Here is a 12,834-nt window from a genome sequence, read left to right as displayed (position 1 = left end):
AACTACAGTGCACGATCCAGCTTGTGCTAGGTGGCCACTAAAAAGCACGAGCGTCCCATCAACCGAGTCAGGCAGGAGCGCAGTAGGGGGTGTATGAGCGTCAGCGAGGAGATGCGTCCATAGGAACAAGTGCATAAGCGACAGGGATATACACATAGACGAGAATAGTGGAAGAGCACACTTACACATAAAATACTTTTAATAATCGGGTTAAGTTCCAAAGTCGGGCGTCCGTTTCCAGCAAAATTTTTAAAATTTACAGAAAGATATGGACAATTTGATCGTGTGTGTGCTTGATAATATATAAGGGTCTCGAAAAATCTGTTTATTTGTTATATATAAGCGGTTATAAACATGAGACTACACGGCGAGCGGGGGGAACTACTTGGCGCAAGGTAACCAAACAGTTGCATTGTGGGAAAGTAACGAGCATTTATGTTATCAACATGGCGAATGTACAAGGGCAATGAACTAACAGTTTTAACATTTGTGACGAGATACGTTGATAACGAGCAAAATCTTTTAAACGTTTGTGAAGATGAACCTAATAACAAATTGCAGAAAATGTGGAAAGGAGATGGCAGCGAAAAAACGTGGCGAAAGCGGACGCCCAACTTCGGAATAAATGCCCAATAATCACTCAAAATTCATTTCTATCCTATGGACTGACAGTAATCACCTATATTCACTCTCTCATTTCTTTACAAAAAATGTTTCACATCGTATTTTACTTATAAATTTTCTATTTGGTAGAACCGCCTGATCGAGTAAACCCGATCTAAATGCCATCTTAATTATTGATGACATTGCTTAGCGATATAGGTGACTAGAACCTAGATCTGCACCGGAAAATACAAAACTTCAATTGAAGTTAAGACAGAACAACTTGAATTCAACAAAATGCTTGACAATTGTCATGGATTTACACCCGCGACTTTCAACGAACACTTTTATAGGTGTTACAACTTTAAAATACTTTACACATAAACTTCAGCTAATGTTCTATAAAATCCAGCTTCTGTTGTAGATGCTTCGATCACACATAGTTGAACATTATCTATCTTCTGAACGCCGAAGTCAGTGTCCACATACTTCACATACAATGATGGATCAATGTATTTCGATTTCCTCATAGCAGCTACTGGACGTGAAACTTTCGCTATGGTCATATGAGGCACACACTCAAATTTACTTGTGATTTTGACACCGTTTCCGACTTCCATCAATTTTCCTTTTAAAGCAGCGACTAAACCCCAAAAACTAGGAGATGGATTTACACTTGCGTATATTACACGCTGACCGAATGTGTCGATACCTTTCACGTGTAGAAGTGCATCATCCTCACTGATTATCTTTCTTATTTCGTCTTCTATATCCCGAAAACAACGTTTTGCTTCTTCAATGGCGCCCACACCTTCCAGTCTTAACATAGTTAATGTTACATGAAAAAGAGATGGTATCATGCAACATTGTGCCAAAACTTGTTCTTGTGATTTTATATGATCTTGCACTTCAATAGCGCGTTCTCTGATGGCATCACTGGTGATTTTGATAGCAAGAAAATGTGTCGATCTTTCCTCTTCCTCATCAAAAACATTTTTTCTAGGAACGTACACTCCACTTGCAAATAAACGGACACTATCATCACTACTCTCACTACTAGCGTCGTCGTCATCATCATCATCTTCACTATCACTGTCGGCGTTCTCCTTTGACAACTGCATCTTTCGATCAACAGAGTCCATAAAATCGGAAATGGACTGGTTACATCCTGTACTACCAAAGATAATGTCCAATCTTTCACTTTTATCCCAAACTTTCTCTCCCCTGTACTTAAAATACTGGATCCTATGCTGAGGGATTGCTAAGGTGTCATAATCAACGCTACTTATATCGCCCCAGGTAAAGGCTGTGAAGGGTTTTTCAACAACACCTAAGAATCTATCCAAATACCCAATTGTAAAGTACTCACTTGGAAGGTTATCGTCCCACTGTAGACGCTTTATAACATCATGAGCAGTTTTCATGGGACTCTTCTTTTCTGTAACAATGTCTTCATTCTTCTTAGCACTGGTATCTGTTGCATTTTCACTTTGTTTTGTTTCACATGTATTGGTAGGGTGAAAATTTCGACATTTATCTCCAAAACGACACTTTCCTGCTAAATAAAATTTACAAATGTCTTTATCTTGCACTTCCTTTACTTCATTATTGTCCGCTGGAGACACAACACTGCTATTCGACTCGGAACACTTATTTAATTCTTGAGAATCACTTAGAGTTTCTTCAGTTTCATCTGTTGCATTCGTATTACTTTCAATAGGAATTGGTTCCGCTAGATTTTCTGAATCACTTACTTCTTTGGCAGGAGTAGACTTTTGAGCCCCCATGATGTTGTTTATGAGTCTTCGTTCACGGTAACACACCTAAAAGAATACCACCAACAACCTGAACACGTCTGACTTTATAAAGGAATGAAAAACTCGTAATCTTGCGCAACAACTCTGTCATTTCAGTAAATACGCCCACTCAATAAATATTACACAATGTAATGCAATTCATATGAATGACCCAAACGTTTGTTTCTTCTTTTTCTTTTTCTTCTTCAGCACATTAGAGATATAAACAGTGTTGCCAACGAGTTTGCACAAAATCCCGCTAAATTGAAAACCAAAACCGCCAGAATTCCACCAAAAATATTGCGATCTACAAATATAGCTAAAAATCCCGCTACACCTGAAAAAGCTGCATATTTTAGTTAATTCCAATCTATGCATTTAAAAAATTAAAGCACAGAAGTACTTACCACTAATTCATTAATTGAGTTAATTCATCCTCCGATTCGTCGTCTTCAACTTGTATATTGTAGTACGTTGCTCTTGTCATAGTATGAATGTTTTGTAATATGGAAATGGTAAATCGAAATCATGGCAGCACTTCCCGAGTCGTCTCAACTCTGCACGAGTAGTAAGAATAGGGTCAACCATCTCTCTTCCCATTTGCACAGAATGACAAATACAACGAACTAACATGAGATGATTGATTTCTTTTTTAAAATTTGGTATACACCATTATTAACTCCCATCATGACATTAGCGTTATCAGTCCCTAACCGGCGTAGTTTCTTCAAATCAAGTCCGAAATCTTTCAAAGCTACTTTTAGTACCTTCACAATTGAATTAGCATCAGCCGATTGTAACTCCTACATTCCTAAGTAAGTTTACTCGACAGTAGAACGTGCATCAGAATAGTAAATGATATATAACCTAGCTGTTTGACTACACCAATATCTGTTGATTCATCAAGAAGAATGCTATAGTCACTGTCACCAATGTCTTTCCGAATGCTCTTCTTAAAGTATGGAAATGAAATATTCTTGATCACAGCACTATACTTACTACGATGTAAGTGTACCTCTTTCACTTGGAAATAGCGTTTGCATAATTCACTGATGGTCAATGCTTCTAATAGAACAATGACACGCAGTAAATAAAGCCAAAACTACCTCGACTCGAGCAGTGTCGAAAGAAACGTTTGTCACCGGGAATTCTATTTTCTTTTGTCTATTTGAACTAAAAGATTCAGCTGCACTTACATGTGTTTTAGTTTTGCTATGTGCTATCACAAAATCTTTGCTTTCAAATTGTACTTGCAGTATTTGCACCGAGCTACCGTACGATCTTCCTCAACTTCCAACACCTAGTCTTTCAAATTTGGATCATTTAGCCAGTCTTTTCTAGATTTTTGAGAATAACTTGCTCTTGTTCATCCTATTGTTACACCACATAATGACAATTATAGTCAAGAAACATTAAAAGTAGCACAAGTCCGTGTAAACCAGAAAAACGACCGACCACAGAACTGTCAACTAACAACTATTAATTGACGGCAAGTGGTAGCGGGAACAGAGTCCTCATTCAAACAAAATTAGGACGTCTCGGATGCTTAATTCGGAACGATCATATCCAGTGAAGGAACGGAAGGGACGAGCACATGTCTCGATTAAACGGGATTGCCCCGTTGATTTCGGAAAAAGAAAACCTTGCAAACATACCACGTCCCGAGAGCAACATTGCCACATACCACTTCTATAGTACACAGGTAATTTGCAATAATCTGTAATACACTCGTCCAATACCTAGATAAGAAAAAATACAACAGTAACACATTTTATCATAAAGTAAAATGTTTTGAAATACGTTGAAAATACATTTTTTAAAAAAGCTAGATTTCCCACTGCCTCGCTGCCAGCCAATTTTCACCGCTAGACATGATCGTAAAACCACCAGATTTAGCGGGAAACCGCTGCCGTTGGCAACACTGGATATAAAATACCTGATGCAGGAGTGACGTCTCCGTGAGCTACAATGTTACTATTCATTTAATCATTTTGGACTTGTCATTTATTTTCTAGCAGTATAATTATGTGGAGAAACATTTCAATGCTATATTTAAATCTTTTTCAATATACTTTAAAACATTTTTTTCAGTGTTGCAGTACGGCCAGTACCACACTACAAAAGTATTGAGTAACACTCCGCAGTGATGCCAGTTTTGTAACAGCGAATTTCCCGTCCGAAGCCATGAAATTTCCCGATTAGACGCAAAATTTCCCGCCAACTAAAAAAATACAATTTACAATACCTAATAATAAATAATTTTGAAAAATGTCACTTTAGAGGGCCTATAACGTACAGTTGAACTCATTCTCGTAATATAAAAGCCACAATTTACAGTTATGCATGATAATATCACAAAGATGCTGGCACAATATGAAAAAAAAATTCAAAAACACTGTGAACTTTTTTTTAAATAACGAACACCATGCTTTTCTTTATGGTTTCCGTGTGCGTGGGTTTTCTCGGGGTTCTCCCGTTTCTTTATGGTTTGGAAGGAGACGGTATATTCGGCAAAGGAACACAATACAATTTTCTGTCTTCACAAGATTTTTGAGTTGCTGCACAGCACAGCAAAAAGATCAGCTATTTACTCAGGTCATTTCGCAGCAGGACTCCTTAGTACCAGACCCTTTTTGTTTCATTTTGTCTTTAACTAGTAGCTTTCTTCTGTCATATTGTTGCTGGCTATATGCCTGCTTAGTTGGTCAACATTGACATAAGTCAGTGAAGGAATTGTTCATGTGAGAGAGAATGAGCAAAAGAAGGAAAATGAATGAATGATAAAACATACCAGAAAAATTGAGAATGTCAGAATTTCCCGTTTTCAGCCTATTTTAAAGAAAAATTCCCGCAATCCCGGCAGTGCTCAGAATTTCCCGTTTTACGGGAAATTTCCCGCCAACTGGCATCACTGAGTCACAGTGGAAAAGGCTTAGTTTCTTTTAAGTTCTAGCATATTTTTGTTCCATGCTTAAATGACATGGTTATTAACAACTGAAAGTAATAGTAATAGTTTCTGATATTACAGACATGATTGACTGTCATTTGTATTTGCTATCTAAAATAGTATACAATACATGATTTCAAATGTTGCATATTTCGATGTTAGGAATATACGAAATAAAAAATAGGTGATTAATAAGAACAAGCAAGATGAAATGAAATGAAAATGAAATCTGTAAGTTTTACGTCCCACGGTTAGGCCGGTTAGGCTAAAGGAAACGGTGATAATGAGAGATGAGTGAAATGGTGGAATGAAGAAAGTGGGAGGAAACGGGAGTACCCCGAGAAAACCCACGAGCACGGTGTTTGTCCACCACAAAGTTCACTTGGTGGGGGCTGGGATCGAACCCGGGACCCCAAGCACCAGAGGTGAACGCTCTACCACTGAGCCACCGCGCCCCCCCTCCAACAAGCAAGATAAAATAACGATTATAGATTTACGGTTCACACTTTTCGCATTTACCAGTATTTACTACTATCATATAAAATTCTGTGGAATACATTACCTAAGGCTAAAGGAGACGATGATGATGAGGAATGAAGTGGTGGAATGGAGAAAGTGGGAGGAAACGGGAGAACCCCGAGAAAACCCACGAGCACGGTGTTTGTCCACCACAAAGTCCACACGGTGCGAGCTGGGATCGAACCAGGGACCCCAAGCATAGAAGGTGAACGCTCTACCACTGAGCCACCGCGCCCCTTAGTTTATGTCTGAGTGCGAGTGCACTTTCCCTTCCCTTTGTTGTTCATGATGGGTAGAGATTAAACTTTTTCGTTAATGCGATATTTGCGAAACGTTAAAAAAATGCGTATATGTTTCAAGAAACTTCAAACTTTGTTTCAGAGCCAGAAATCACGTTTATATTATCGCGAATTTTTGCGAAATTCGTCATTACTTGCGATAAATGCGAATTTGAACGAAAAAGTGTAATTGTTATTAATTATTGTTAATAATAATAATAAGTGCATTTCCAATATTATTTTACTAAAAAACGTTGCATTTACGATGAAGCTCTGCGAGTTATTTGATCCAGAAACTGTTTCACTTCATAAAGATGTAGATATCAACAAAACTAAACTGTTGTTTAAATACTTGATTGTGTTTTGTGGTAAAAATGTTCATGATCTGTTAGTTGCTTACATTGAATTTGAAAGTAAGGTTATTGAAGTTCTCATCACCTTAACAGCAAAATTACATATCAAGCATATGCCTATCATGTTCCCTCAGGTACATGGGGATGTGTCCAGTATGTGAATTATGTACTTGAGAGGGTGAAATCACATAGATGGCAAGTGATAGTCACAGTCTATGTCCTCCCCTAGGCACATGCCTGACATGTACCTGGGGAACGTGTCTAGAAGGTTCTAGGTATGTTCCCCATGCCGTGAGCGTCAATAAACCCAAAATTATTCCTCCAAATATGTTAAATCGCCTATATGCATAATGTGTTTACATTAAAGTGAATTTAAAAACACTTTACACAAGTAAAAAAAAGATATTTAACCTTGGGTGGGCGCGAACCACCAAACTCCGGATTACTAGCCCCGTGCTTTTCCGACATTGTAACGGAGGCGATGAAGAAAAGTTCCTTTGTAGGGGGATAAATAATTGAGGTCTTTTGTATTTGGCTAATCAGAGTACTCCTTTAACAGCGTACATTCGACGATAACCGTTTGGGTTCAAATAAAATCTGCTTGACATATAATTCTATAACAAAATGACGAGTGTCTATTTACTTTCTTCCATATTCACTTTCAAATGATCGGCGACAGTTGCCATCTAATAAAGTTGATTGTTGTTTCTAGTTGTGTTTGTTGCATCTAGTACACAATCACTTAGAAAAAGAAGCAACAAATGCATCAAATGTTGGAGATGAATTTAGTACACCTAAATAGCCGCATGCCTAGCACATGTGTTGTTAGGGTTTCTGAAACAGTATGTACCTAAAGGACGTACCTAGAACGTGAGAGATATATATCCCAAGTGACGACATAAAAACAAATGACTGTTATAGTGCGAAACTGAGCCAGGTATATAAATAGGACTAGCTCGGGAGAGTAATGCTCCCGGAAGTAGAAACGAGAAACACATTTCTGATTGGTTGGCGTTATCCACTTCTTGCCACGTTGCATTCAAATAGCAGACAACAAACGCTTGCTGTTGTCGGCTTCAGTGGCCGAGTGGGCTAGCGCTATACGCTGGTAATAAAATCCTCTTTTGGCGCGAGTTCAAACCCCGCCCGAGGAAAGTTTTTTATTTTTTTTTACATTTTTATAACACTTATTAAATTAAAATAATGTGAAAATAATACTTAAAAAAGTGATTTATTTATTTTTATGCAGGTAAGTAGTTGTAGTACTTATGCCCTTGTACTCCATGATATAGGGTCATTTTGTTCCCCTTGTACTTCATGATATAAATTTTGTGACCAACTTAAAACAACTGGCCAGGATAACGCGAAAACAGCTGTCTAGAGTAGCGCGCGGAAAAAACGCACTTCCGGGAGTATTACTCTCCCGAGCGGGTCGTATATAAATGCTATATTTGTGGTACATAGTTGCAAATATCAATTAGGTGTAAAACTGAAGGTAGCTGAAGTACATACTTAGCACATGAATATCAAGTGTCGGGTACCTAAAAATAGCTGGGACCCCTAAATGGCACATGCCTAGCACATCGTTTGCTGTTAGAGCAGTGAGGATAAGGAAGTTGACATTGTATCATTGTTACACAGTTTAAAAGTTAACCACAATTCTTTTGCTGTCAGCTCGTTACGTTCAATATGGTTGCCAGTCTTGAGTGTTGATGCCGAGTATAATATGATTGTTACTGACAGGAGAACAAACTTAAACGAATTAGTAATATCTTGCTGCATAGGAAGTGTTTAAATTTGTGCATTCATTTCTATATTTCAGTGAATACATTAGCCACAATGTGCACCTAATGAAGGCACATCCTCATTTTTGTGTTAGATATACACCTTACTATCAAGAATATATTGTTTACAACTTCCATATTTTTTTAAAAAGAAAAACTTATGCTACATTTTAAAATGGTAAACGCGACATAAATGCGAAAATTGTGATAATTAATGCCACAAAATATCAAAATATAGCAAAAATGTTTTGTCTCCAATGATTTTGTAGTATAGATTGTGGCTTTTAGTATAGATTGTGGCGAGAAGAGATGCGACAAATGATGCCAATGCACTGGGCGGCAAATTGCCTAGGGCTGGCCTTGTTCACAATTCTTTTTGGTTTCAGAATGATAATAATTTAATTAAAATCAAAGTAATGTATCTACTTATAATTTGCGCACAGGAAGAATCAGACTTTTAGAGAATATTCTAGGCTTCTGCTCCAGAGCAATTGGGGAACTACCTGAATTAAGCGGCGGCAAACTTTGTCTAGAAGGCCAGAAGTAAGTTTCAAGAGTCTGTAATAAGACTTGCTTTTTCTTTATTTTGGGGGGGAAAAGCACCTAAAGTCCAATTTTTCTGTCTTTACAATTCTGCAGCAAAATGAATTATTATTATTATTATTATTATTATTATTATTATTATTATTATTATTATTATTAAAATTAAGTAGTCGCCTCTAGTCAATATGCTTATCCTGAAGTTATCGCAGTGGACTTTCACCACCCATCAAATAGAATAGAATAGAATATTTTATTGTCATTGAGCTTTACAAGCAATAGACAACGTCCGAATGAAATATACATAGCTATAGATACAGATATATATATATATATATATAAAATAATCATTACATACAGACAATCAGTTATTGGTTAATATTATTATGAACAATCTAATAATATTTGAAATAAAGTGATACTGCAAACTAGGACACAATGTCTTGACATTCAATAAACTCTTGAATCGAGTAAAATGGATTCGTTACTAACCAGTCACATAACTTTTTCTTAAAAACCTTAAATGGCAGCTGTTGTATGGAGGATGTTAGTTTATTAAATAGCTTTGGTCCTATAACTAAATAACTACTTTTGATCTTCGATAATCTAGTGAAGGGTATATCAATTTTCTTACACAATCTAGTATTATATGTATGTACTTCATCTCTGAGTGTCATATTTGCCAGGTTTTGCTTAGTGTAAAGTAGCACTTGATAAATATATACATTAACTACTGTCATTATCTTAAGCCTGATAAATAGTGGTTTGCAGTGTTCTTTATCATGTGTTCCAACAATAATCCTGATGCTATATCATGTTATGCTATATCATATACGAATTGTCAAATTAAGTTACAATAAACAAGCTCTCGCAAGAATTGCTTATTTCCGAAGGACTAGACCACAACGATGCTCCAATTTTGATATTGCTATTTGTTTTCTCGTTATTTTCGAAAGTGTTTGAAAATATATTGTGGACTTTCGAATTAATAGAAACTTCATCTTAAATTTAAAAAAAGAAAACTTGTTAAAAATTAATCTTTCTTTGGTTTTGATTAATTTAGTAGGCTTTTTTTTTAGGGAAATTATAATAAATTATGTTTATAAAATAATTATAGACAGTCTAAAACCGGATTGAAACATATGTATAAACAGTAAATAAAATAAATTAAATATTTTCATTTATAACTTTTTTGTGTATGGCCTTATATTTGTCCTATAGTTATTTTGTAAATTGAAAAGTAAAATAATAATAATATAATAATAATAATAATAATAATAATAATAATAATAATAATAATAATAATAATAATAATAATAATAATAATAATAATAATAATAATAATAATAACTCAACTTTAACATCCATGATAGTAATAACATTTGAGTTTACAGCAAATTAAATGCTTATGAAATAATTGATGCAACAACAATTCGGGAAAAAGGGTGGTAACTCAGGAGAAACTTACGGACGCAATGTTTTCCATCACAAGTTGGTTTGATTTGGAGTTGAGCTTTGACTCCTTGGCACCAAAAGAAATGCTTTGCCACTGTGCCACCGTTCCTTTACATTGTAAATTACATGTTAATCAAGGAGAGGCGTATGTATTACTTACAATCAGTTTTGAACATGAAACTACATTCGGGGTTATCTCGTCCCAAAAAAGTTAAATAGAACTGCTTTCTCGTCTCAAAACTATAATTGTTTTTATTAGAAGAGTCCTGCCTCGTGTCCGATCTCGTCATGAGACTCGCTTCGTATCCTCGAAAGTACTAGTATATGATCGTGTTAATTAGATTCGTACATTAAAAGAACATTCCTCCTGGCCTAACCCGCGTCTTTGGTACAGCGAATCCCGTATGCGATTTATGGTGAAAGAGCATTGAGCGCATTACTATAATTAGGATATGATAATGTTTATAAACCCCAATCTGTTACGACTTAATTCAAATCAACGCGAAATCTATGTTTTAATTTGCAATTGCAATTGTTTTGCATTGCCTTACCCTGTGCAGAGTTTGTGAAGATTGGAACCAATTCTCTGTTAAGTTCATGAATATCAATATATTGAAACGAATTTTAGATTGATTTTTATATTGGTTTTATTACGTCAGATTTGCTGACGTCTTGAAAAACTATTACATTGCTTCATCGTCCGAGCTCCGACGACGAAGAGTTTATTTTTCCGAGGGTATCATTCTGTATCTGTTTTCTAACACTTCGTATGTTTTCCGTTTTAATTTGTGGTATTCGATATTATATATTGATTTTGATATTACTTCAGTGATGCAAAATTTACACTTTAGAAAGGGGCCGCGGTGGCTCAGTGGTAGAGCGTTCACCTCTGGTGCTAGGGGTCCCGGGTTCGATCCCAGCCCCCGCCAAGTGAACTTTGTGGTGGACAAACACCGTGTGCATGGGTTTTCTTGGGGTTCTCCCGTTTCCTCCCACTTTCTTCATTCCACCATTTCATTCATTACTCATCATCACCGTCTCCTTTAGCCTAACTGGCATAATCGTGGGACGTAAAACTCAAAGGTTTCATTTCATTTCATTTTTTTACACTTTAGAAACAGCCACCCTCTGCAATTTGTGACAGGTCAATGCTTGCGTCGAGATTCGCAAAGACTGCGATTACTAATAGAGAATGAGAAACCTGACGTCATATCTGAAAATCAGTGCTATATGGCTGTGATTCCGTATCATCCCTTACAAAATTTGTTGATCGCAACACTACACAAATAATATAATAAGCAATTATAATTAAATGCTATGACGATTATCTCAAACCAAATTGCAAATTTTGCGTTTCATTGACACAAATCGATACGGCTGAAGACACGTATGGGGACATTCCCTAAGGTTGTGTATGTAGAATTTGCGATAAATTTAGCAGTTAAATTTTTTGTGTTGCTTTGTTGTACTCAGAGTTTTGCGAAGACTAGTTAGGAATTACCCCTGTGATCTTATGGTAGTTAGCATAATATTGCATATACTTTTTCTATGTGTGTTCTTGGTGAAATCTTATATTTAATTAACGGCAACACTGTGAGACGGTCAACTTGTATGATGGCGAGTGTGGTGTGAGTGGATAAATGATATAAAGGGAGAAACGTAAGGAGACTGAGAATAGGTAGTTGCTACATATGCGCTATGATGATTAAGTTTTAATGGTATGATATCGTACTTGCTAAATTAGGTACCATAGCATGTAATTAATATACTTTCTATTAATTCTATATTACCCTGCATTAGACGCACGAGGTGGAAATGTTTTTTTCAGATTGTGTTTGTATGTGGCCGCATATTTAGAGCGGAAAGAACAAACTCGTTCCGTGCAGATTGACAACAGCTCAGCAAACATATTGTTACAAAGTAATTGTTAGTTTGAAAAATTAAAGTTTTAGTGCTGTAAAGAAACTTGTTTGCGAGTTGCCATTTCGTTCGGTATGCATGCACAAGACTTATTTACTAAACTAGAGAAAAATACATGGGGTTGAGGGAGGCAAACAAAGCGAAAGACCGAGGGTTCGGACGGCGAGATCGCAGAGGCGAACGTTGTGTGTCACTTAGAGAAGCCTATAATGCAGTGCTTCTCTGGTGCAGAGTTATTGTACGGATCCATACATAAATCCGTTCCATATATACTTCTTTTTCGTTAAATCGACTTTTTGTAACCATCATTGGTTATAGTTAAGGAGCCGTACTTCCCATTTAGGGAAGGACGAGGAACGTCATACTTTCAGGAATTATTCAGTGACTATCTAGGATGTTAAAAAGTAGGTAATAGACTGAGTTCTTGCCCTTGTACTTAGGGTGTTTAGGTAGTGCAACAGTAAGATGTATCCTCGTGCACGGGAGATGAGAAGTAGCTGTTCTTAACTATTACCCCATCATTTTTTGAGTGTTGGCTTGCAATTCCTCTGTTCAGTTTCATGTTAGAGGAGCTTCAGTGTACATACACGAATGAAACTATTGTACAAAAGGCGCAAACCAACTTGTGGTAGGAGGCCA

At 36.5% G+C, this 12,834-nt stretch overlaps 2 protein-coding genes across 4 annotated transcripts in view; one reads left to right on the top strand and one right to left on the bottom strand.

Moving 5' to 3' along the window:
• Nucleotides 1-977: 977 nt before the first annotated feature.
• LOC145671469 (leukocyte receptor cluster member 9-like) lies at nucleotides 978-2,390 on the bottom strand. The gene has a single exon (XM_081740661.1). It carries the CDS (start codon nucleotides 2,388-2,390, stop codon nucleotides 978-980), a length of 1,413 nt encoding a protein of 470 aa, XP_081596787.1.
• A 9,449-nt stretch (nucleotides 2,391-11,839) lies between these two features.
• Marf (Mitochondrial assembly regulatory factor) overlaps nucleotides 11,840-12,834 on the top strand; it is a 71,361-nt gene continuing 70,366 nt past the window's right edge. Inside the window, exon 1 of one of the 3 annotated variants that reach the window (XM_081739623.1) lies at nucleotides 11,840-11,993. The gene's annotated coding sequence lies outside the window, so the exon portion shown is untranslated. The remainder of the gene's footprint in view (nucleotides 11,994-12,834) is intronic. The other 2 variants (XM_081739626.1, XM_081739625.1) reach the window with 2 other exon arrangements.

The sequence above is a fragment of the Thermobia domestica genome, chromosome 15, assembly GCF_964235325.1.
Source record: "Thermobia domestica chromosome 15, izTheDome1.hap1.1, whole genome shotgun sequence".
Taxonomy (NCBI): Eukaryota; Metazoa; Arthropoda; class Insecta; order Zygentoma; family Lepismatidae; genus Thermobia; species Thermobia domestica.
The sequence above is the reverse complement of the archived record's forward strand: the minus strand, read 5'-3'. Positions and strand labels throughout refer to the sequence as shown.

Bases quoted from the DNA above. Each gene is read 5' to 3' on its own strand.
- LOC145671469 (XM_081740661.1), bottom strand. From the start codon at position 2,390: ATGGGGGCTCAAAAGTCTACTCCTGCCAAAGAAGTAAGTGATTCAGAA.